The following is a 27953-nucleotide window of genomic DNA, read 5'->3' as shown; positions in this document are numbered from 1 at the left end:
TATCTGGTCGCTGATACAGACGTTCACTAAAGGGTACTTCAATACTTCATCATTAACTTTTTGAGGTAAACTAAAAATCACCTTACAAATTGTTCTGTAACAGCTACCGGTAAATATATGAATTTCTTCATTTGAGTAACACTAAGTACAATTTGAAAAAGTTGCCACATGAAAACAGTAAGTCTTAATCCTTAGTCTTTAATAACCTATCTAACAAATTGAATAACAGACATATGTCACAACAGAACTGCAAAATTTTACAGCAATAAATATATCTTTAAGTGAGTATAGTGTTATCAAATTCTCTACTTTTTGTTCTCATAAGTCTTCCTACATCACGTATTTAACTAATGTCTATCCTTTATGAAGGTTAACACTCTAAAATCAACACGGATTCCACTTTATTTTTATCATGATTCTAGGGAAATATGTCAACTATCTTTAAGGTTCAGTTAGATATACAACTTTTAAGTGTCCACAATAGTTTTGATATCTTCTACCCACTAGATTCCTGAATATTCCACCTCATAAAGTTTGGCTCTATAATTTCAGGACTTTCCTCATCACATCCACATCCTATGTAAAAGGGTTCCTGACGTGGACAGAACAAAAGAATGTGGATATTGGATGCCAATGTCATAAACACAGTAGTATAAAATGAATAGGTGTAAATGGTTTGTCTTCAGTATTGACATCATGATGACCAGTAAAAATCCCTTTGATGTTTCCAGCCTGACCTATTACAACTACTCTCCCTCTATAATATTCATCTAAGGTATCAACTACACAGATATTTCCATTACTGGTGCTTGTTAGCTTATAAGGAGTTGTGAAGAAAGGTTTGCTGTTACTGTCGTTCTCATATTCAGTTAGACGGTTTCCTGCTTGATCCATTACAATTCACTTGGCCCTGGAGATATGGCTGATATTATGACTTTCAGATCCTGAGTGATATGAATATCACCTGCTACAAATGGTGCAATATCAAAAACAAAGTCAGTGATGTTTTGTGTTTTTTCATTAACCAATTTCAATCTAGTTTCAAAGGTTGACACAAGAATGTTACTGGATATGTCAACTGATAAGTCAAAAACCTTAATTGTGAATCTTGATAAAACCATAACCTGGTCTTTTTTCAATTCAATATGCTGTAACTCATCTTCTTTATTATCAGCTATATAAAGACTGCAGAGCTCCAGATAAGAATTCAACTATTGGGGTTTTTACCCTTGTATTTTTTAAGTAACTGAGTGAAATACTTTTCCAATTGCATTATGTATTCCAATTCACCCCTCAGGCTATTATCTTATTGGATTTTTCACCACCAAGTTCATGGATGCATTGGGTTTTTTTTCCAACTCCAAGATATTGAAATTAATTTTGTTATGATGTAATGATTTCATACCAAAATGTAACCTCCACTGTTATCTTAAATATGTTTCTTTCATTATATGTTTGATTCAACCGTTCTGTCAGTTTTGTATTTTCTGTAAATTTTTTTAAACCTGGTGCCCCTAGTGGAGAAATAACTTATTACCTTTCTAGAGCAAGAAGTAGAAGATGTGCCAACGAGACAATTTCATCCAAGTCACAATATGTAGAAATAAACCATATATGAAGTTCTTAGATGTTAGTAGTATTTGGGGACTATATTCATTTTGTTGTCTTGCATTTCTTGCCATGGTGTTGTCAGTTTATATTATACTTAAGTTTATTGGAAAAGAAAGATATCAAGAAAGTAAGAAAAAAAACCACTTAGTAACTGACTATGTGGTATTTGGTTTTGCTCATCGTTTAAAGCAGTACAGTGACCTGCCTCTGCTATAGGTGTTAACATTTATGTCATTTGGTCTCGGATAGAGAGTTTTTTCATTGGTAATTATACCACATGGATCTTATTTCATATTACAAGTACAGCAAATTTATCTATGGACTATGATGTGCTTAATCCGGACAAGTTTTCTATATACCAAGTTGGGTACTTTAGTCACTGTCACTGCAATTCAGTACCAATTGTTAATACCTATAACAGGTATAAGATTTATTCAATATGATTCAAGCACAAAAAAAATGCTAATTGAATTTAAATAAAAATTCTTGGCAACACAAATATTTATTTTTATTTCCATCTGTTTCTACCTGAAACAAAATTTTGGTTAATTATGTATTGTGATCATTGTCTCAGATTGTCAATTAAGAGGACAACTTTGGAATTTTAGACGGTCTTGGTTTGTACTGAGCATAAAGTCTCCCTCGACGTCGTTTCTTCTTGGTCATCCATAAACGAATAGATTGATAGGGATTGAATGATGTCGAAACTGGACCTAACATACTAATTTTCATCATAATGTTAAGTTGTATTTCTTTAAGAGATGCCCTATATTTACATTTAAGACGGTTTTGTGTACTAAAGCTTCTTTCACATTCTACGCTTGTCAGACTTAAGCATAGAGCTATCATTGCGAGCTTTGAAAATGCTGGCATGATGTCTTTGTGTAACAGTATAAGTCTTCTACAAAGTTGATAAGTGTCACATTTGGAGTATGCACCATTTATCATTCCTTTCAGTCTGATCCATTCCTCCTTTAGTTTTACTCCATCTATTAATGGTTCTACAATCTTTTCTTTAACTTCTGTTCCTTCAATAAGATTTCCTTCAACAATTTTGGTTTTCTTTTCCTGACCATAAAATTCAGAAAGTCTTTCAACAGCATTGTCAGTGTCTGTGACATCTGCGGCGATAACGCTCAGAGGTTCCAAAACCAAACTAAAATCTGTCAACAGATCTCCGTCCTTCCTGTGAAGTCTTTTCTTAATATTCTTAGACAAACTTTTTACATAGTCATCTCTGATTGTTTGAAATTCTTTATCCATGGTTGCTGAAAATGAAAGTTTCTCTCCCTTAAGCATTTTCTCATCTCCTGAAGTTTCAATCATTTTTCGCATTTCTAGTAGAGCTTCACCATCAGACACTTTCATGGTTTCAATTTTTGCAATTGTTCCTTCAATTAGGGGACGAATTTCACTAAACGACAAATTTTTCTTTTGGAAGCTACAGCTAAGTATACTTAGCTCTGTGTGAACGTCTAACATAAAAGCTGTTACTAGTACAACTTTGTAGGAAATGAAGTATTTATGCAATCCCTTAGCGACAGGTGATTTTTCAGCAGCAAATTTTGATAATGTGATACTATCGAAGAGTAAGATTCAAAAACAGCTTCCACTGCATTTTTTAGGCCAAGCCACCTTACAGAATGAGGATCCTTAACTGACAGTTCTGGTTCATTTAATAATGATTGAATATTTTTTAAGGCAAAAACTCGATTTGCTGATGCAGTTATGAAATTGAATAAATTTGTGAATTTGTCTCTAAATTTAACCAAAAAGTCTTTCTCCTTAATGGAGTCAACACAAGCCAGGTTCAGTCGGTGGGCCACACAATGAGTTTGTAGACAATATGGTGCATATTTGCTTTTAATCTGCACACCTACCCCAGTTGTATGCCCTAGCATAACTGCTGCACCATCAGTGGCTAAAGAAACACAATTTTCTAGAGAAATTCCAAAATTTGAAAATTCATCAAAAACACAATTTACTATTGTAATAGCACAACCATCATTTAAATGTATATTACTTAGAAAGGTTGTGATAGGTTCAGCATTTTTAACGTATCAGACACAAATAGACAGTCTTTTTTCTACCCCTATGTCAGTGCTCTCATCCAATATAACTGTGTATATAGGTGATGATTTAATATCATTTACTATAACATTGGTGAGTGTTTTGGCAATATAAGACTGAATTTCCGAAATAGTGTCCCAGCTTAAATTTGAATATTTGCATACAAGTCCGTTTTGCTTTTGTAAGTCTAACAATCCATTGACATTAGTTGTTGGCATTTCATTTTTCGATGCATGGTAAATTGTGTTGAATAAAATTTTATCATCATTTATAAGGGTGAACTGCGAGTCAGAATCTGTTTCAATCACATCACATTCAATATCCGAGTCAGTTTTAGTAATTGGGAAATTTTTATTGATAATATCCAAGTGCTCAGCACTCTCGTTATGTCTTATAACTGCTGAGAGTTGAATATTTGAGGTCCCTTCATGGCCCCAAATGCTCGTTATGTTTTTGTCTCTTGTGGCAGATTTACATTCATTGCAATATATATATGCGACCCCCGATTTATCGACTTTTTGTAGCCAAGTATACTTTTCTTTCCAGGAGAAGAAGGTCTTATCTGACACTGTGTGTCTTTGTTTTTTGCTAGTATTTTCATTTGATGAAGAAACGGCATCGTTAATTATTTCGTTTATTATGTCATATGTAAACGGAGTTGTAGCCTCCTCCACTATAGTATTAATAATTTGGCGTGCATACTTCTGTGCCTCCGCATGGCGGTCTGTTGTCATATAATTCAAAAGACTGTAAGATTTTGCAACTAGCGATGCTTTTTTTCTGCCTCGCCAACTCATGTTTTCTGAAATAAATTTTATCAACTGGTCCCTTATGTTTACCGGGGATACAGTTTTGAGCAACAGACGGCCCGAGAACACAGTTATTTTGTAGTGCATTTCTTTTAGACAATAAATTCAAATTAGAAAAATTGCACCTGCTCTATCTCAAAAAGATTTTTACAGTGTAGTGTACTACTATTGATACAAATAATATCAAAATTATAGAAACTTCTACCAGCTCTAACTCAAAATATTGACAATTCTGTGTTAAGGGGGGCTAAAATTCAGTTTGACAGCTTCAGACATTCTAATTTTTGACCTTTTTTAACTGGACCAAATCACTACTTAACATAAAGATTCAGCACCCAAATTTTTTTAACATGTAATTTCATCCCCTTACTTAATATTTCGTGCATAAAATATCAAGAAATAAATTGGGAAAGTGTATCAAAAAAAAATGCAAGTTATACACTGTTCACACTAGGGACTATATTCGTAGACAACGAAAACCAAATGACGATAACTGTGTCCTTGGACCTAATAGGATAGAATGACTTGACCAATTTTTATAAAACTTTGCATGACCTAAGCTTAGGAAATTATAAGATAGTTGGCTAAGTTTCATGGCCATAGAATCTATATTATAGAAACTAGGGCCAGTTTAATATTGAAATTTGGATGTTTATTTTTGACGTTTAAATCAAATATTTTCAACTGTCAAGATTTTGGCCTAAAAAATTTAAATATTGCAAAAATTTGCTTTTTAAATACTCTTGAATATAATGTAATAAGTATTAAAAGCAACGGAACACTCATTTGGTTTATCAGATCTATTACAGCTATTCAAATGTCAAATTTATATGAGCCTGTGCCTGAAAATAGAGATTTTCGAATTAAGGGAAGCCTTACATAAACAAACATTTTTTTCAACCAAGTTGAAGTTTTTGAAGTTTTTTAACCATACATTATTCTTCCATATATATTAAATGTACTTTAAATGTAAAGAAAAGTTACAAAAAGCATACCACATGAGTATAAAATGGTCTTAGGCCATGCAAGACTGAGAATTATTTAGAGTCGATTTAGGCCGTAGCCCATATTTACATGTAAAAATGCACACAGAGGCTATAAGAAATAGAAATTTGTTACTTTTTGCTCATTTCTATGCTGAGATGTCATGATACAAGAAGTCTAATTGCAAAAGTACTCTTGAATTCAACTTTTTTTTTGCAGACAGTACTGTCTGATGCCCAGTTTTTCACTTTTCAATGGAAAACTTGCATGTAGTTTTAGTCTCAATTGGCATATATTTGAACCACTTACTATCCTAAAGAAGAAAATTATGGTAGCATATAAAATGAATAGGGTGTACTGATCATTGTAACATGGTTTTATTTTTACAGATTTAGTGAAATATTTGTGATGGACTACTGATTTCATGTACAAAGCTCTTCACATTTCACATACATCAAACAGACCGTTTAACCAGGGACATAAATACAAATATTCTGCACATTTTTTCTGTGATAATCTACTTTTCTTTAGATTCAGATTTCACAAATGGTTAATTAAATTTGATTTAAGCATAGAAACACAAATATCAGGAACATAAAAAGCTGTCAGATAGAAAGTCAGCATGGCTCTTAGGCATAAAATGGAAACTGCTTTAAAATGCTTATTTTAGCCGTATATTGGCAAAATGGGACATTTCAACAGAATTTCTGTCAAACAAAGATGTAAATCCTTTACTATTATTGAGTTTGACAAATTGAAACCAGCAAACCATTCAGGAAAGTTGCCAAAGTACAGAATCTACATTTACAGAATTAATCTCTTAGGCCCGAGAACACAGTTATTTCGTAGTGCATTTCTTTTAGACAATAAATTCAAATTAGAAAAATTGCACCTGCTCTATCTCAAAAAGATTTTTACAGTGTAGTGTACTACTATTGATACAAATAATATCAAAATTATAGAAACTTCTACCAGCTCTAACTCAAAATATTGACAATTCTGTGTTAAGGGGGGCTAAAATTCAGTTTGACAGCTTCAGACATTCTAATTTTTGACCTTTTTTAACTGGACCAAATCACTACTTAACATAAAGATTCAGCACCCAAATTTTTTTAACATGTAATTTCATCCCCTTACTTAATATTTCGTGCATAAAATATCAAGAAATAAATTGGGAAAGTGTATCAAAAAAAAATGCAAGTTATACACTGTTCACACTAGGGACTATATTCATAGACAACGAAAACCAAAGGACGATAACTGTGTCCTTGGACCAGACACTTCATACAGGGACCCAGATCAAATTTAATCTGTGATCGTAGTTCTGACAATCAAGATGCAGATGTTATGCTCTATTTATAGAAAGTAAGTAGAATTCCCTCAGAGAATTCCTGTTATAAATATTACAAAAATAGATTTACGCGTCAACATTTCATTGATAAGGGTAAATAACGCACTCGACAGCGACTAGAAGGGTTGAAAACGCATAGTTTTGACATATAATTGGGTTTTTCTCTGCATGAATTGATCCACTACCTTGTGTAGTTTTGTCTTCTGGTTTAGAATATCCTGCTTAAGGTGTTTTAAATTTTCAGTTTCTTCTGCATCCATAATTTTCTCTTTTTCAGAGCTTAATTTGTTTAAATTCCTCTTAACTTTCTTCTGTACTTCTTGCATTTTCTTCTTTCGCACAGCTGACATCCTACGGGGATCTGCCCTTTGAGTAACGACTTGGAAAATGCCATTTTTATAATCAAAATTTGTTACTTTTATACTTCCTTGTGAATAAATGGTAAAAACTGTTGAGATAGTTATCAATTTCACAAGTGGTTGAAGATGAACTTCCTTCTATATCAAGCTTATCAATTTTGATGTATCATGTCATAATTGAAAATACAATGTATCATCAAACTTGTATTGAGAGATGAATCAAGGAAAAAGAGAAAGGCGGTCTCTTTTAAATACATGCGGCATACCTGCCAACTTTTCAAAATCTCCATGGGGGATTTTAAGCGCAAGAGGACCTAATGCTCCTCTTATATTGTCACAAGTGTTTTTAATCTACTACTATATTGTATGAATGAGTATGTATGTGCTTAAATATCCTTTTAACTCATTTGAATGCCTGTTTTGAGGTGTTCAGTTTACATAATAAAGAATTTCAAAATTTAGGTCAACACCTCTCATGGGGGATATCCCCCATAAATCGGGATGGTTGGCAGGTCTGTGTTGTGGTATTTGAATACAGAATCACAAATTTTACTCAAGAAACTTAGATTCACAGATATACTCTAAAATGTTTGTGAATAATACTGCATTGCTCTCATGTGTAGTTACACCTTTGTATGTACTATACAGAAATGTAATAGCATTACCCTGGGATGTTTTAGAAATGAAATGTATTTGCCCTGTTTATTTTTATTTTTCTTTGCCTTTATCATGTTAATATTGACATTTCCTCGTATGTTTACTAAGACTAAGACTTTACTGATGCATGTTGATGTAAAATAAACTCATTAAGATGTCTTTAGTGTTAAACAAACATGCTTTAACACAAACTAAAATGATTCAGAAAAAAAATTTTGTTTTGCCTTTTCATTTTGCAGTTTAATTTATTTAACCCTTCTTTAAAATTTTTTAGGATTCATCCAATTTTTTTCTATCAAAACTGTATGTTGCAGAAAAAGTATGTAGTTTTATTTCCAAAATATCCTGATTGTCTAGATAATGGTTTTATTTTTTCACCTGTTAAGGTGGATGATCATCATATATTTCCTCAGATAGAATTTTCTTATACTTTGCCAAAATGTAGATTTTACCTTGCTTTTTTCAAAGATATAATAAAAATTATGGGTCACTGTGCTAATTTTGCATTGATTATTACAAAGTGCAAGAGTCTTTATTACATGCCTGCACAATATTCCCCTAATTTTAGCCATCCTCCTCCTGAAACTCCTGGCTTATCCATGTTATTTGTATCAGGGGTCTGTAAAAGGTCATATTTTCCAGTCATGACTGATTCTAAAAGGTCCTTGACCAAAAAGTATAAAATTACACTGCTTGTCTTCGGCTGGATATAATTCTTATAAAATTCAATTTACATTTTCAGATAAGAACTTTCCATTGGTGGATTACATTATAAGGGATCAAGAACTGGTTGCTAAAAAATATTCCTGCCATTGATTGTTGTGCCAAAAGACACTGACTGTTACATTTATTTTGTTACACTGTTTTATTCCTGTCCAAATGGACATTTATCAGTTATGTAAAATTTTGTACTTTCTTATTACAGTATTTGTTTTATTATTCATCTAAAACTATGGTTATATAGTTTGGGGAAATTCAAATCTCCTTTAGCTAATGATGCTTAAGCTCGCTAAGTTGGAGAATGAAACCAAATCTTTGCAACAAAGCATTTAAAGGGGTACAGTGCTGCCATCTATCAACGGCCAAGGGGAGTAAACACTTTCATATCTTGTCATCGGTTATTCATAAAATAAGGATTCCATTACGCACACTTCGTGTGCTTATGAAATCTAAAATTATTGATTACAATGCCTTTTAGTCAATATTGCATTTTTGTTACAAGTTAAAAAACCTTGATTGCAATTCTTTTCCAGTAATAAATCTGTCACTCAGTATTATATGATGCTTTGTATTATTGATATACACTATTAGAACTAGAACTGGAGTGTACTCAGAAAGGAACCCAAGCCGAAAAATCAGATCATCTCCCCTTTAACATGTTAATGGAATAGGTTAATATTCCCTAGGCTTTGTTTCATCATAATTGCCTTAAAATGGAATAAAGAAAATGTCCAACCTAGCTGATCTTTTTAAAAATAGGATATATAAACTTTGATATACACCAATTGAGAATTCTGAGGATGTCATCTACTTCGACAGTGTTATCAGTAAGGACAATGGAGCTGGAAAGAATATCAAAGCCAGACTGAAAAAAAGCATAAGGCATTTTTGCACGACTCCAGCTCATATTGAAGTCTAGCCAATACAGTCTTAAGAACAAACTAAGAATCTATAACAGCAATGTTAAATCTGTTCTTCTGTAAGCTTCTGAATGCAGGAGAATAGTAGTTACTGATCTACAAAAAATTGATGCTTTCCACAACAGCTGTCTCAGAAGAATACACAAATGTCACAAGATATTTTGGCCCAAAAAAGAGGATATGTAGGTAGGATAACTTATTTAGTTATGACTTGATTTTATCTCCTTTATTTGAAAAAAATAACTGCACTTTCATTTATATAATATCTCATATTGATAGATTTACAATTGTTTATGCATGATGGTTTTCTCATCGGTACAAGGACATCATTGGTAAATATAAATCAACATGCAGACATCTTATACGTTCAGGTATTTCACATCCAATATTTTATAGTAATATTCTTTACAAAGCGCAAAAATGTCGGCATTCACCTCAAAAGCTAACCAAACCTTTAAACAGACTTATTTGGAAAGGATATAGTTACGATACTGTTGTCAAGTCATTAAGGATTGCATATTTTGGTATTATTATTGATTCACTCATAGGGTCTTTGCATCGGAAATAAACACATTTATTCTAAAATCAGTTGTTGGCATGATACAGGTAATGTTCTTCTCATATATTTTATGATGGTATGGTCCTAAACCCCTAACGGGAGGGATTGAACTTGATTTTCATATGATGAAGACATAATCTTTCAATCAGTTTAATTGAGGTTTGGAGCTGGCATGTCAGTAACTGCTCGTAGTCCTTTGTTTATTTATGTATCATTGTCATTTTGCTTAGTTTCTTTTGTTACCTATTTTGACATCGTCTCGGACTTCTTTTAAACTGAGTTTTACTGTGCGTATTGCAATGTGTTTCTTTTTTCTACATTGGCTAGAGGTATAGGGGGAGGGTTGAGATCTCACAAAACATGTTTAACCCCGCCGCATTTTGCGCCTGTCTCAAGTGAGGAGCCTCTGGCCTTTGTTAGTCTTGTATGTTTTTTAATATTAGTTCATTTATATGTTTTGGAGTTTAGTGTGACGTCCATTTTCACTGAACTAGTACACACTTTTATTTAGGGGCTAGCTGAGGACCACCTCCGGGTGCGGGATTTTCTCGCTGCATTGAAGACCCATTGGTGGCCTTCGGCTGTTGTCTGCTCTTTGGTCGGGTTGTTGTCTCTTTGACATATTCCCCATTTCCATTCTCAATTTTATTTCTGCAAACAATATTCCACTAGCATAAAATTTTTAAATATACATGTATGTGTAAGCAGCTGATGAACAAAACTTTGGCATTCAATCTATTGAATGTTTTTCTATTACTGAGGAACACATAGAGTAAAATGCTACTTGGAAATGAGTGGTTTTTTTAATCAACATAAAATGATGACCAAATTATTGATGTCTAAAAAAAATATGAACAACAGACTGAACCTGAATGTCAGATTGCTATGTCCCACTTCTTTGCATTTTGTTGCAGGCTCCATAAAGAGATAAATGGGACAAAATAACAAAAATCACCACTATCTATCATCTGGATAAGGATGTACAAAGCAGCTTCTAGGAACTACATTGAATTCCCAGTAATGACTTGTTTATATACTAGTAATGTTATCTAATCTATAAGGGAAGGCATGAATTATGTAACACTCTATTGTACACTTACTTTAACATGTCCCTGCCTGACAGGAAATGGAACAACAGACCATTTGAATGAGTGAGCTGTTGGCCATACATTTGTCCAGTCCTGGTCAACTTTCATTTTTAAATGTCTAGGTGGTTGTCTCTGGAAGTTAAAAACAACTATTACTGATGAACACATAGAGCATGTAGAGTAAAATGCTACTTGGAAATGAGTGGGTTTTTTTATTGACATTAATCAACATAAAATGATGATGTCTTTTGGTTTACGTTTGAGTAGCTGGTTTGCTTCTATATACCAAAGATCTCCTTTTATTCATATGAAAAACTGCTTTGCTAATAATGGAGTTAAAATTGTCTATAAGTTTGTGTTTTTCTTTGGTGTTTTTTCTTTAAACCATAACTCATGGTGGTGCTCTTAATGAAAGGAGGCTTATATGTACCATATACGCTAGAAAGACAATATAATGGTAGGGTTTTCTTTCTGATCACATGCTTGTCTTTTTCATGCTTTTTCCTTGGTATGTTTTTTTCCGATAATGAAATCAATTTTTCTATATTTTCCCTTTGATTTATGGAATTAAAAATTTATAGAGTATATTGATGAACCATGTAGAATAAGACTTTAAAACAAGTATTGGCAATTATTGTTACTGTAACAGTGATTGATTATAACATAGTAATGCTAACTTTATGAAATGAACACCTGAAAACAATAATATCATTAAAGACTTTTTCAAGTTGAAAATCAGATTGAAGTTTGTTTGTCTGAGCGTCAGTTGCACTTTTCACAAAAAAACTGTAAATTAAATTACTTGTAAGTCATGCACATTTCAAAATACCTTACGATCAATTGTAATCATAAGATTTTTTGTGAAAAGAGTCGCAGGACCCCAAATATCTCTTGACAGAGACATCCTGACCATGAACCTGATACATGTATATAATATTATATAGGAACTATTCACATACTACTCGTTGAAATCTGGTCCTTTGTATTCTCTCTTTAATTTCATGGACACCAGCAATCTTCAGCTGTCTAAAGTTTTCTTTCTGCCCTGAAAATAATTATAATAAAATGTATTCCTTGTAATTTCGAAACCAACAGGAGGCCTGGGTTTTTTTGTTTTTTTTAAATAATCCGACCTCCACTTGGATAAATAAAAAATATTCTGGCTTCACCTTCTGCAAGTATGACAAAAAAAAATTTCTTGCTTTGGATTGACTGAAAAAAAATTTGCATGGTAGAAAAAAAAATCTGGCTTGATAAAAAATTCCAGAGCCCCCTAGAAAATCAAATGGTTCGTGCTTAAATGGGAAATGCCTGATTTGAATCCTTTCAACAACAAAAATGCATAGCTAATTTCATAAACCTTTCAGCTAATAAAACAACTAGCACAGACATCATTCAAAATAATTTGCCATTTAGTATATACGTGTATAATGATCAGACATGCCAATGAGATAACTTTCATCACGAGACCAAATAACGTAGAAGATAGCAACTATAATTCAAAGTACAGGCTTCAACAACAAGCAAAACCCATATGGCATAGAAAGCTATGTTCTCAATTGATAAACAATATATTTGAACATCGATCAGTGGCGGATCCAGAAATTTTCATAAGAGGGGGCCCACTCACTGCCTAGGAGGGGCCCGCTCCAGTCATGCTTCAGTGATTCCCTATATAATCAACCAAATTTTTCCCAAAAAATTTTGTCACATGACATAAATCCACCTCTGTCGATATATTACTGTTGCCTCTAATATGAGAGTTCTGGGATAGTTGTTGTTTCAATGTGGAGATTGAAAAAGTTGTATCACATGACATTTTCTTATGGATCTGTCAAGTTTTTACACAAGTGAATGATTAAGCATATATGTAAAGATTTAAAAAGATTTTCATTTAAAAGGTTGACCATGCTTTTCTGGTTTGACCCCTCCACCAACTACATGCAAAGTTATACAAGAATGATCCTTAAATGATTCTAACTTTACATGACGACAAACCCAAATATGCATGTTGGAAATTATTTTAGATATATCTCTACTTCTTTAAATGCTAAAATTGAAATTTACAAAACATGTATTTCCACTATCAGAATAGAATGACCTATATAGCTACCATACATTTTATATGCCAAAACTTTCTAGAAAGCAAGTTAATAACTAAGAGGTCTGCATCCAGCAAATTTTGGTCGAATAAAACAAAGTAAATAGGTTTAATAATAGGATGAATAAGGAAAGTTTATATAAACCTGGTACATGTACACTGGTTGTAATTTTGACTAATCATGCTAATGAAAAGATCAAAACAAATGAGTTTCATTTTAAACAGACAAGATATTGAAAACACAATTCAACTCCTCATAACCTCTAATTTATCATGAATAGATAACAGCATGCTTGAAAACACCAATTTTTTTTTTTTGAAGTCTAAAGCTATGAAATTATATTTTTGAATATATGACAAATGCAAAAGTTCTACATCTATCTTGTTGAACAAATACATGAAAAGTAATGTTCTGATCTTAAAAAATGAAAAATTATTTAGTTTTACTATCAAAATGAACACCATTCATGCCATTGAAACATTGATAAAATCTTGATAGAAAAATCTCAAATATTATGAGGCCAAATCTACAGCAGAAAATTTTTAAATCTCCAGTTGTGACTAGGCAACTCTGTCACCTGTCTGCACTGTATGAACACTGTGTGGAGGAATTCCTATAACATGATCATGAGACCTCTGGTGACAATTTTTACATTACTTTTATTTTTTTGTATTTTCTTTTCATTTATTTTGCTATTTAATATTTTTTGTTTTTCTATCAAGCTGCCGCTAGTATTTAAATAAATTTAAAAAAAATAAAACAGCATAAAAACGATAAAAAACGAATAGGAAATGTGAAGGCATATTTTATAGAACTGTGTGTGCAGGCATCAAAGCTTTCTAGACTGACCAAATGACCTTGTTTATTATGTTCCGAAAGGATGTATAAATGGAAGAAGGGTCGATTTAATTTTGGTCTATAAACTGTGCCTCTAAAAATCTCTAATAATGTTCTTTCCGATTTTGGTTATTTTAAGGAAAAACTAGTAGCATTCAATTAATAATTATTTTGTTGGCCTTTAAACTTTGAAGAATTTATCAGGTTGGTACCTGCCAAAGAAAAGATTGTGACAAATACACACGGAAACAATCTTGAAATGTCAAACTGCAGAAATTGGTCATCTGTTCATTTTAATTCTTTTGTTTTAAAAAGTTATATTCCAAAAATTACAAACTGCTTAATAATACAATATCTTTAGACGGAGCAGATGCACCAGACATAGAAATATCTAAAGCTGTTCAGCACTGGAAGGCTCAAAGGAACAGTAGCCCAAATAATTATGACGGCGTCACAGCAAAAAATTAAAATAGCCTTTCATGACATCATAATTATTTGGACTAAAAGGAACAGAAGAATATTCTCTTGAAAGTTCTAAATTTAGACTCTTAAATTGAATTTTAACTCTATAAATGGACTTATCATGTGATTTCAACATGATCAATGTGTTGAATATGGGTGTATACCCGCCAACTCCCATTTACTTCCATAATTGTCATAAATTTCCGTGAATATTTCGTCTGCTATTTTATTCATAGGAACTGTACTTATCATCACTGCATGTTCAAATTTTAAAGAAAAATCCTTTATTACCAAAATATTTAGTGATATATATAATACAGTTCCTAAAGCTAATGATAATCATACTACTGCTTACAAAACTCATTTGTGACTTGAAATTTATTTTTTTTCGATTGTCTGGAATCCCTTTATAAATGGTCTGTTAATAGATCACCTTTTCCTTTCAGAAATATGTGATAAACTGGCCCTCCATACATATTTACTGCGCATGGGTGGATTTACCGGTCAAACACATTTCCGATAAAAACACAGATGACCCACTTGTTTTTTTTATTTTAAAATTTATATCAGATATTTTTGGGGAAATGAGATAAACTACATTTACTCAAAACAGATTTGTCAGTGAATCGATTTATATTAAATTTGATACAATTTGTATATACATGATATAACGAAGCAGAAATACATACAATCAAAGCCTTATGAGGGCGGATTTACCAGACTGCATTGTATATGTAAATATAACTGTATTTCTGACGGATTGTTTCGCATCACAATAGTTCACTCCAAAAAAAAAGGGTTTACGTGCTACAAATTTTAGGGCCTTCAAAAATTTCTGAGGAGAACACTGTGCACCCATGGAGCACAGGTTATAGGGCAAACAGACCCATATATCACTAAGGCCAAAATAAAAAATGTTTGTTTCCCCTCCCCCCACCCGGTTCAAAAATAAGCCCCCGGGTCAAAAAATTATTTTCCACAAAAAAATCGGATTTTTTTTTTATTCCAAAAATAATTTTTTTCCATTCCGACATTGGTTCTGATATTAACTGAAGTCTTCCCGGAACTCTCTGGAGTTATCTATCAATTTAGCAGTATGTATCGAGGGTAAACTGTCTGCTTGAAAGATGGGCAACAAGATCGCATTGTCGTCTTCTACACGAATAAATTTTAGCACAAGAACGTGTCAAAAGTGTTACCCATTGGCAGGAACAAAAGAGAAATCTGACTTTTGTCAGATATAATCATGTAATGTGTGCTTGACCTGTTGACCACAAGTCAAGGTAGCCATTATCTTTTGTTTACATAATGTGAAGAATCGTAGCGAACCATGACTTAAACATTAACAGTCTTCAGAAAACTTAAACTTAATGCAATAATATTTATCAATCATGTTTATCTTCATAGATATCCAAATTAATTTAATTATTAAAAGAAATAAGATATATAATACAAAAGACACAAACTATGGGTGGTAGATATTTATTCACATAAATATTTCAGGACATTTGATTTATTTTAAAAAAAAATCGTAAAGGTTCCGCAGAACCCAGTGTCTCGCCTACTTTTGCTGTTAATCGCTCAACAAAAATGAGATGAGGAAAAAATTTAATAAAAATATTCCTCTCGATACAATTTTTTAATTGTAAGAAGCTTCTGTCCAAGTTTGGTAAAAATCAAGGATAGTTTATGAATCTAATAAATGTTTTAAAAAATTTAACTGCAGACTGTATGTAATGTTAACTGGAAGAAAAACTAAGTCCATTTATAAGTAAAATACGGAAAAACAGGAATTTTCTTTTTACAAAATTTACTTCTGGATACTATCTTATGATCATAAACAAGCTTCTGTCCAAGTTTGGTAGAAATCCAAGATAGTTTAAGAAAGTTATTAAAATTTCAAAAACTTTAACCACAGAATGAATATTTGTGGACGCCGCCACCGCCAACGGAATGTAGGATAGCTATGTCTCGCTTTTTCGACAAAAGTCGAAGGCTCAACAAAAATATAGGATAAAAAAAATGAAAACAAATATGAGCATTACATAACCAGAAGTCAGAATTTTTTTTTCACAAACATCATGGGGATGGAAATTATATTTAACTGCTCTGTACTAAACTCATTGAGTAATCAGCCAATAGACAAGATATTCTTCAAAAGGGAAACATAAGACCTATGCTACCATTTACACATGAGGCTTACAAAACTACTATTGGATACAAAGTGACATGAAAATTATTAATATTTTAAGCATTTTAATTTTCTTTAGTTTTTAAGTAATAGATGTTACTTGCTAATGAACTCTAAAGTATACACTCCATTGCAATACAACACCGTAATATTAAATATAGTCTGTACAGTCTGCATGGGATGCCAGCTAACTGGTACAGTCTATAAATACCAGCATACCAATATCAATAAATGGAGTGCTCCGAAAGTAAAAGGAGGCCATACATACCTCAACAGAACAAGTGATGTATCTGATAAAAAATCACCCCAACCCGTTTATATATATATATATATATATAGCAGTGGTCAGGGTTTGTAACATCTCAGGATTAGGTCCCATAACTCATTATTGCAGAATATTTAATGAATATACATTTATCGTCTAATTGAATATATCAGGTAATCACTAATGGGACATTTTTGATGTCCGATTTGCCAGAGTCTACTACATTGTATATCAGTCAGGGGACTTACTTAAATGAGTGATTTTCTAAATCACTGATTCAAGTAACATTATGTCCATAAAGGTTGGAAGTAAGAGTTGTCTTTCTTTAATAATCACCTATTTAAGTAGTACAAATTAATCACTGGACTAAGTGATTTAATTCTATAGAGGCTTTAAATATAGAATACTAATGATCCAGGGACTAATTATGTTGCTAAAATTATCAGAACCAACATCTGTGTTGATAGGATGACCGGGTCATGTCAGGTGATGACCTTGTACTAAATCTAGGATAATGACATAAAAATCACTTGTTTAAGTATCATACCTCAATTTCCTTCCAAAAAATCACTTCTTTAAGTATCATTATTTTAATAACCCCCACTAATTTCAACACCCCCGAACAGTGAAATTTTGATCGCGAACAATAGAATTTTATTACATAATCTATAAGATGAAACCTTGAATTTTACAGGAAAAGTACTCCCACTGCTGGGAAAAATCTGTTAAGAAAGTATCAGTTCATTATGTAAAGCCATTTTTATAGCATTTTTTCAACTAAAATAGAATTTGCAGCTAAATGATTGCATCAAAGGCATAAACCTTGCTGCTTAAAAGAAGCAAAAAGTTCTTTTTTTTTTAATTTTACTAATGAAAAGATATTATCTAAACCTATGTGTTTAAAATTTTTGTAAAACTACAAAATCATAATTTGAGACAAAACTTCGAATTTGCTACTTAAATAAGTGATTTAAAAATCACTTATTTCAATAAGTCCCCTGACTGTATATAAATATGTTAATAAATTGTTCAAATAAGGCCTTCGAAAATAGTGGAATTAATTACTTTTGGAGTGTCAAGAACTCGTTGGAAGTACTTGATAAATTGCATGCATATATTGGTGATTTTGAATCTGTTCAAAGTTTTGATTTTTCTACCCTATATACCACATTGCCTCACATTCTCATTAAGAAAAAATTCACACACCTAATTAAATGGGCATTTAAAAAGTCAGAATGTGAATATATATGTTCAAACTCTTTTAGGTCATTTTTTAGTAGCAATAAACAAAAAAACTATGTCAATTGGACATGCTTTGATACTATATATGCCCTTGAATTTTTACTAGATAACATTTTTGTTCGCTTTGGAGATTCCGTATATCGTCAGGTTATCGGAATTCCAATGGGGACTAACTGTGCACCACTTATTGCGGACCTTTTTTTGTATTGCTATGAGTTACAATTTATGACAAAAATCAGTAAAGACCCATCGAAACAACATCTGATACACAAATTTAATAATACTTTTAGATATTTGGATGATATTTTGGCTCTCAATAATGACGACTTCAGTATGTATACTAAAGAAATTTATCCTGTTGAACTTACTTTAAATAAAGCTAATACTAACAATGACCACTGCCCTTTCCTCGATCTTGATATCTATATCATTAACGGAAAGCTTAATACTAAAATATATGATAAAAGAGATGATTTTTCATTTCCTATCGTTAATTATCCATTTTTAGATGGTGACGTTCCCTTGTCACCATCTTACGGTGTTTATATATCTCAACTTGTACGATTCGCTCGTGTATGTAACAATGTTTTAGATTTTAACGAGAGAAATTTATGTATTACTGAAAAATTATTACACCAGGGTTTTCGATATCACAAACTAGTCAAAACATTTACTAAATTTTATCATCGGTATAAGGACATCATTCGTAAATATAGCTCAACATGCAGACTTCTTATACGTTCAGGTATTTCACATCCAATTTTTTATGGAAATATTCTTTATAAAGCACAAAAATGTCAGTATTCACCTCTGAAACTAACAAAACCTTTAAATAGACTTATCAAGAAGGGATATAGTTACGATACTGTTGTCAGGTCATTAAAGATTGCATATTTTGGCGTTAATATTGATTCACTTATAGGGTCTTTGCATCGGCACTAAACACATTTATTTAAAAACCAGTTATTGGCATGACACGGGTTATGTTCTTCTCATATATGTTATGATGGTATGATACTAAACCCCTAACGGGAAGGATTGTGCCTGATATTCATATGATGAAGACATAATCTTTCAATCAGTTTAATTGAAGTCTGGAGCTGGCATGTCAGTTAACTGCTAGTAGTCTGTTGTTATTTATGTATTATTGTCATTTTGTTTATTTTCTTTGGTTACATCTTCTGACATCAGACTCGGACTTCTCTTGAACTGAATTTTAATGTGCGTATTGTTATGCGTTTACTTTTCTACATTGGCTAGAGGTATAGGGGGAGGGTTGAGATCTCATAAACATGTTTAACCCCGCCGCATTTTTGCGCCTGTCCCAAGTCAGGAGCCTCTAGCCTTTGTTAGTCTTGTATTATTTTTAATTTTAGTTTCTTGTGTACAATTTGGAGTTTAGTATGGCGTTCATTATCACTGAACTAGTATATATATTTGTTTAGGGGCCAGCTGAAGGACGCCTCCGGGTGCGGGAATTTCTCGCTGCATTGAAGACCTGTTGGTGACCTTCTGCTGTTGTCTGTTCTATGGTCGGGTTGTTGTCTCTTTGACACATTCCCCATTTCCATTCTCAATTTTATTGATAAAAGCTTTAATCACTGTCAAATAAGAAAGTAGTAAATATACACTTTAATGCTACACTAGTTTTATGTGCATATTTTGAAAAGTGCTTGGTAATCGAAATAAATACACTCAAATTGAGCACAAACAACTGATAAGTGGCCTCGAATGGACAAGTCAGACCATCCATGAACATGCTATGACATCCAGTTAAAAAAAAAGAGAAAAAAAAAGGACCTGCCTGCCTGGTCTGTTTACAAAGGGTAGACCCGGGGGAGAGGAAACAGACATTCTTTTAAATGTGGCCTTAGCCTTAGGCATGCAAGATGCAAGGGTATTAAACTTTGTGTTTAAACCATAAACTTGAAAAAGGTGCATATAATTTCCTGTAAATTTTTATTTTTGATTGTCAAAGGTAAGATGACTAATAAAATCATATTCTTCAGTAGCTACCTTCTCAAATTATTAATAGAAAACCGAAATATTGAAATGACATGAATTATTTGTCATTGAAGTTTTCACATTTTCGTGAATTTGGTTTGCCTGACAAAAGCCTTATATGGGAGAGCACTGCAACCTTGTTCCTGTACTTTCTCTGCACTAGATGAATACTGCAATCTACAACAAGCAACGAAAAATCTTGAACAGAAGGCATGTTTCTTCACTGTCAAACTTGACATGTTTGTGGCCACTGAATACCCCCCTTTTTCATAAACGTGAAATGACGTGAACTTCCGGGATTTGGATATTGTGTTGCAGCTGTCATGGCGGACGAATCTCTCAGTGCCCTAAATAGACGATTTAATCAATTAAAGCGTTGGGAAGAGTCTGAGACAAATAAAGCTTCACATTTACCAAAGGAGAAACCTCGAAAAGTTAAATTTCAAGATGGATGTGTGTTCCTAGCTGCTTGTTCAAGCGGTGACCGTGATGAAGTTTTGCAACTTCTGAAAAAGGGTGCCGACATAAACACTTCGAATATTGATGGTCTTACAGCCCTACACCAGGTAAATGACACTCAGAAATATCTGCCTACTTCCATAAGAAATGTCCCTCTTGATTATAGCACTTAATATATGTAGGCATAGTTGTTTCTGAGGCAGATTTCTAAGCAGTGCAACAGGGTCATAAAAAAGTCATTCATAAATGGTCCTCCTTTTATGGGTAAAGTGAATAGATATATATCATTGCAAAAATCAAAGCGAATGGTTAATTCAAAAAGCAAGACTCATTTATTGCATTAGAAATCAAAGTAACACAACACATAGCAAATTTTAGATCAGTGAAAAAAGATGTATCTGATTACCAAATAAGAATAGAGAGGACTTTCGAATACACCAATCTAAAGTTTTGTGAATGAGCTTCACTGGCTGCACAGGGGCCAATCGGCGTAAACGACGTCATCAAACAATTGATTCTTACTATGACATTATAACATAGGCATTGTGACATAGGAAATTTACGGGAAAGTGCATGAATTCGTAAGTTGTCTATTCATGCACTTTCCCTTCAATTTCCTCATGCAACAAGCACTTTAATTATGACATCAAATGATTTAAATAGTGAAGTGAAATTTTACCAGAACTTGTTTGGCTTTAAGTGACAGTGGAAAAGGTATAAAAAGCAGAGCTCCAGATGTGAATTCACAACGGAGATAAAAAGTGAGAGACACATTAAGGTATTCTGTTTCAAGCATCTGCAGCAGCATCAACAATGTATTAGTTGGTGATTAGGTCACTCTATGGAGAACTACTAGTGGTACATGTAGGTCAATGATAGTTGGTATGCAGTTGTATTAGCATTAGCAAATCTCATTTCAATGGAGATTGTTTGGCCCTGTACCTTCAGTCATGGTTCAACTGCATTGACTTTATAGATAGGCTGGGCTTCAGTCTGTATACATTATACTCTGCATAATACTTAACATCCAATAACATTATACAAGCTGAAGACCCACCTATCTATTGATTGCAGATGTCAATATTAATTACAATGCTTGAGCAAACATTTATACAAACAAAGCATTGAAAGCAAGCAAGCCAACAAAACCTTTAAACTACAAGCATTAGGAAAATAGCTCTAAAAGTAATTTTCCTTACATATAATTGTTAATTCTTAATATTAGTTATATTTTAATTAGTTACAAAAATTAATTGAATTCTTCGACTTTAAGACAACACTTTGACCAATCTAGACAGAATGGCATTTAGAAAGATTTTTAGGGTTATTATTAAAATTACTATCAAAAACATGAAACAACCAATACAATAAAAACATTTATTAGGCTAATGAAATGGATTCACACAACACAATAGTTCAATACTATTCAATAAACAAATTTAAGAATAACCAATATACGATCCAAAAAAAATAAAATTCTAGCAAAAATATAAATTTCCTTCTCAGTAATTAATCATTTTTAATAAAATAAAAATTTCATTTGTGTATGGAATGATTGTAAGGTGTGCATGTCTTTCGGGCAGGTTTCATATGACCTTGACCTCATTTCATGGTTCATTGGTCAATGTTAATTTTTCATGTGTTTTTCAGTTTATCATGTACTTTAAGCAATAGGTCAACTATATTTGGTGAATGGAAGGATTTTATGGTGAACATGTCTGTCTGGTAGGGTTCATTTGACCTTGATCTCATTATTATTATTTAATTATGATTAAAAAATAAGCTAGCCAGACATTTCAGGGTGTGCACTCTTGTGTATTTTCTGTCAACTTATATAAACTGGTGTCACTAATGGAGCAGTAACTGATTACCTTTCTAAAGCACATTTGATCAGCCTGGTTTTTGATGGGGTTAGTGTGGCTAAGTTTTTAGATTTTTATGTAGTATTTGTGGACTTCTTTTTGTTGTCTTGGGTTTCTTGCCATGGCGTTGTCAGTTTAGTTTTGACTTTAGTTTTGAATGTCAACTAGGTATCTTCCGCCTCTATTTTATACTACATTGGAAAAGGAACAGATATGATACAATGACACAAAGACAGTACATAACCACAGAATTCAACCTGCAAAACAGTCAAGACATCTTAGACTTTGCAAGTTGCATGATCCTTAATGCAGTGGGAACTCAAAAAAAAAGTCAGTATGAATATATGCAAACAAAATAATGACACTGTTTAAATTATTTGCGTCGGGATCACTCTTCTAGATTGACCTTCATTAGGAAAGTTCAAACCACAACATTTGTAAGCAAAGGCTTTCTAAATACATAAAAATGTCAGGAGTTATATAATCAAAAAGGACATAACGTACAAGTTCAGCAAATTCATCTATGATCAAGTGTTAAATTCCACAACTTTTCTTTAAAATCTATATACCAAGTGGGGTATGTCATGTGTACGTTAGTCACTACAGTTCAGTACTTTTTACTACCTATAAAGATTTATCTACTATGATTCTAGCACATAATATTTGCTAATCAAGTTTATTAACTGAAACTTTTGTCAAAAGAATACTTATCTTAATTTATATAAACGCTTAAAACCAAATATTCTCCTTTAACCAATAGGGACTTAAGACAGATAATTTTTCTAGGTAACTGCAAATAAGAATTTCCTGAATTTTGTTATCAGACCATGTAAGCATGCTTTACCCTGTAACACGGTTTCAGATTCAATGCTCATCAACTTCTTGTTTACCTAATACCTATATATATATATATATACATGCCATGTATGTAATTTTTGTCACATTTTTCTTGTAGTTGTACATATAAGAGCTTCCTGAAATTTGTTATCAGGTTTCATGTGAACATGCTTTACTGTACATGTGTAATGTGTTTTCAGATTCTTTTTTCTTCAACTTCCTGATTACTGAAAACTTAAAGTGGGGGATATAATTAGTGAGCAATAGTCATGATAGTTCACAGATTTATTTGTTAAATCTGGTGTACCCTAGCTCTACTATTTTATAGATATAAGGATGTTTTTGTTAAGTGTCGATAAATAGTGTGTCCAACTGCTAAGAGATCATAGAATACACTTTTTCTTACAAACTTCTTTTAAAAGCTAAAAAGATACACTAGGGACAATCAAAGTCTGAACATACACGTACCTTTGCACTTTGTCCAGATTTGGAAAAAACAAAATTTTTATACGACTGCAAAAATTAAAAATTTTTTGGTCGTATATTGGTATCACGTCTTATGATCATAAGATAGTATCTAGAAGTAAATTTTGAAAAAATTTGTAAAAAAAAAATCCTGTTTATCCGTATTTTACGTATAAATGGACTTAGTTATAAATGGACTGTCAGTTAACATTACATTCATTCTGTGGTTAAAGTTTTAAAAAATTTTATAACTTTCTTAAACTATCCTGGATTTGTACCAAACTTGGACAGAAGCTTGTTTATGATCAAAAGCTAGTATCTGGAAGGAAATTTTGTAAAGATTTTGTGATTTCAACTTTAGTCAAAGATCATTGAAGTCAGACCTTTTTTCAGTATGGCTTTTCCCTTCATTCCAAACTCTATTTTATTTGAGGATTAACCAAAACCACAAGCTTGCAATTCCAATGAATAAGTTTCTTGTAGAGGTTAACTCCATTCTACAGCTGTTGTATATTTGCATTATTGCCAATTGCAAGTTCTTGTTGCTAGCTAAATGTGACTTCTGGCTCTTCTGACATATCTTTCTTGCTGTTCTTAGGAATATTGCTTTGCTAACTTTAACTTCTGTATGGACAAACTACAAAACATGTAAATTGAAAATTAATCCTTCAGTTTGGGTTGTAAAGTGTCACCTGAGTTCACACATCTTATTTTTTTGCAGTACACACGTTTTCTTAATTTCCAGTATACATGTATATGTGATTACATTATGAACAACATGTACTTGACCTGATATCCTGCACTAGTTACATGTACTGATGAAGTAGTACTACTATTCTCAGTCATGAATTGAATACATGTATGAAATGTATTATATCTAAAAGTGTTTCTATAGTTTATGGGGACCAGGGGTCCAAAGAAAATTTTCAACTCTGGTGTGCACACAAAGATATTTTTTTTCCCATTTACTCTCTTTTCCCAAGTAAAGGAATAAAATACTCCATTTATATGTAGAAATGTACTACATGTAAGTATGAAAAATAATACTATCCTAAATTACTGATAGTTCCTACAATGCTTTCAAGTGTGTTTTGTATTGCCAGTTAGAGTTGCTGAGCAATAGATTAACTATATTTGGTGTATTGAATAATTAAAGGATGTACATAGGCATGTTAATCTGGCAGGGTTTGTGTGATCATGACCTTGAAATTGTTTAATGGTGTAGGTCTGTTTCTCCAATCAACTGTTTCAGATGCTATAAGCAATAGATCAAATATATTTGGTGTATAGACTGATTAAAGGATGTACATAGGCATATCCATCAGGCAGGGTTTGTCTGATTATGACCTTGACAATGTTCATGGTTCAGTACATGTAGGTATAGGTCCGTTTCTCAGATCAGCTGTTTTAGGTACTATAAGCAATAGGTCAACTATATTTGGTGTTTGTAATGATTGTTGGGGTAACATATCTGTCCGGCAGGGTTCATTTGACTACCTCATTTTTAACATTCGTTGGTCATGGATAGGTCTGTTTCTCATGTACATGTACTAATAACCAACAGATCAGCTATATTTGAGGTATGGAATGATTGTAATAGGTACATACCTGTCTGGTTGGGTTCAACTGACCTTAACCTCAATTAAATGAGTCTTTGACAATGATAAGTTTATTTTATGCCTGTAGTAAAACCTTTATCTTAAAGGCTCTCAACATAAAAAGACTTGTGGCTGTAAGCAGCTTCCAGAAATAGTACCAAAAGTCATGTACAAGTGATCCACATTAAACTATACAAATGTTTGCTCTTGTTTATTTGCAACTAATTAACTGATTAAACAAATTAATGCAGAATGTGTCCATGGGACACAAATGATACCCCCACTTGCATATAACGTTATAAAAGGGGATAACTAGAGAACTGTAGCCACCCAAATTTGAACTTGATATTAGTTTTGTGGTAATAAGCATTGTGTAAAGGTTTCATAACATTTGATTGAGGCAAACTAAAGTTAGAGAATGGAAACCAATTTCGGACATACATATGTACGGACAGATGGACGTACAGACGGACAAGGATAACACTTGCGACGGGGGCATAGTTATGAGATGTGGTATGATTGCCAATGAGACAACTATCAACCAGAGTTCAAATGAAGTGGATGTAAGCAATTATAGGCAACCCTACGGTCTTCAACAACGAGTAAAACCCATACCATATAATCGGCTATAAAAGGCCCTGACATGAAAATATGAAACAATTCAATTGAGAAAACTAATGGCCTAATTTATAACAAAACAATTTATTAACAAACAAATATGACAGACAAGAACCAATGACAACCACTGAACTACAGGCTCCGGACTTGGGACGGGCACATAAAGAATGTGGTAGGGTTAAACATGTTTGGAGGCACCAAACCTCCCCAACCTGATTTATTGTTTATTTTCTAAATCCCAGCACAAATATCTTTATTGTGGAAGGTCACCACCAGCTGCCAGTGACATTTTTATATTTGGGTGATATGTCACATGTAAGACTCATGATCTTTTTTGAAAGCTAAGTACTAAAACATAATAGTTTCCTGTCATTTCATATACACGTATATAAAATTCTGGATAATTGCAGCACTCCTAGTGATTTGACATCTTATTAGGAAGTTGCATCTAATGTAACGATATATTTCATATACGAAAAAAAACATAAATGTAAGTCTCTTTTTATAATATTGATAGTATTTTTTAAAGATTATAATATTTTACAATATTTTTTACAAAAATAACCGTTATCATTTTCAGCATCTTTTATTCAGTACAATTGCTAAACATGCTAAAGGTACAATGTTGGCAACTATCAAGATTAGAAACAGCAATGTAATCACTTAATATTTTATTTATTGATTATTTCTTATATTACAGGGTTTTCTTGTCTAATAATGTAAACCCCTTAAACAATAGATCATTGGTCATGTTAAGGGTTTCTTTGAAATATGTATATATGTTAACTGTTTTTTTAATTCTTGCTTAAATCTTGTGAACAATTGTTAAAGTCAGTCATAGTCACTGTTGACAAGCGGATGATGGTAACTGAAGTTACCACGATCCCAATATGGCGGAGGGGAATCCGCGTAAGATCTTTCCCTCTTAATTTCTTTGTTTTTACATAAATGTGGCTAACATTACTCGGCCGTCGTTTGGTTATTAACATTTGCAATGAGTCTGTAAAATATTAACCTTAAACAGCTGGTCTTTACTGAGATAATTGAACACAATAAAAATGCGATGATGATGGTAACTCCAAGACGGGATGGTGGTAACTGTCGATCAAAATAGTTAGAAGATAATGGTAACTTTTATATTACACGAGGTTTCTTTTCAATCATACAGTGTTTAACATCACTATACATGAAATGAAACACAATAACCCATCTTAACTGAAACCACTATATTGGAGTATAGACCAATACTAGGCGCAAGAGACAAAAATGTGTCGGAGAAACAAATTAAAATGTTTTGTAAAATGAAACTTTCTTTAATGCAACAATTTCACAAACAGTGTTGTAATACCAACTAAAAAACTATATATGTTTCAACAAAGAATCAAATAATTAAACAAATGAAAATTCAAAAGACTAAGCCTTAAACAGATTTATATGCAATTCCTGTTTCTTGTCAAAAATGAATAGATATAGAGTTTTATAAAAAAAAACCATTTTACTTGGAGGTAATGATGGAAAAATCAAAAGTTAAACATATTTCAAGAAATGCTAGGCATAAGAGTATGACTTCTTAGGGCATCACAATATGGGGTGGCGACTTTTTTCGGGACTCAGAGATTAGGCGGTTTTAAGCTCGGAATTTCGGGATTGATCCATTTGGGATACAGGAATTCCTATTTCAAATTTAAGGATGTCGGGATTAAAATTTCTTTAAATTCGGGGCCTCTGGTTTTAAGCTTTTAAGCTTGGGATTTCGGGATCGGACCCCCTACTCCCCTCCTCAATATAGTAGGTTTGGGAAACAGAAACAGGAAATAAACATATAATTGTGTTCAGCTTTAAAGTGAAACCAGAGAGGAATCTCTGGAAAACATTTCATACCA

At 32.6% G+C, this 27953-nt stretch overlaps 2 protein-coding genes across 18 annotated transcripts in view; one reads left to right on the top strand and one right to left on the bottom strand.

The window, feature by feature from the left end:
- LOC127725833 (28S ribosomal protein S35, mitochondrial-like) overlaps positions 1-20531 on the bottom strand; it is an 86384-nt gene extending 65853 nt beyond the window's left edge. For all 6 annotated transcript variants that reach the window (XM_052233147.1, XM_052233148.1, XM_052233149.1 and 3 more), the window contains exons 1-3: positions 20368-20531; positions 12088-12173; positions 11141-11260 (exon numbers count right to left, since the gene is read on the bottom strand). In XM_052233147.1, coding sequence (XP_052089107.1) covers positions 11141-11260; positions 12088-12173; positions 20368-20470 — 309 coding nt within the window. In that variant the 5' untranslated portion in view covers positions 20471-20531. The remainder of the gene's footprint in view (positions 1-11140; positions 11261-12087; positions 12174-20367) is intronic.
- A 5-nt stretch (positions 20532-20536) lies between these two features.
- The window catches only part of LOC127725825 (protein phosphatase 1 regulatory subunit 12A-like), an 85135-nt gene continuing 77718 nt past the window's right edge, over positions 20537-27953 (top strand). For 11 of the 12 annotated variants that reach the window (XM_052233125.1, XM_052233123.1, XM_052233120.1 and 8 more), the window contains exon 1: positions 20537-20797. In XM_052233125.1, coding sequence (XP_052089085.1) covers positions 20555-20797 — 243 coding nt within the window. In that variant the 5' untranslated portion in view covers positions 20537-20554. Of the gene's footprint in view, positions 20798-26468; positions 26561-27953 lie in introns of those variants that run through there. The other variant, XM_052233128.1, reaches the window with a different exon arrangement.

The sequence above is a fragment of the Mytilus californianus genome, unplaced genomic scaffold, assembly GCF_021869535.1.
Source record: "Mytilus californianus isolate M0D057914Y unplaced genomic scaffold, xbMytCali1.0.p SCAF_15, whole genome shotgun sequence".
Lineage (NCBI taxonomy): Eukaryota > Metazoa > Mollusca > Bivalvia > Mytilida > Mytilidae > Mytilus > Mytilus californianus.
Note: the sequence above shows the minus strand (reverse complement) of the source record. Positions and strands in the feature narration are given on the sequence as shown.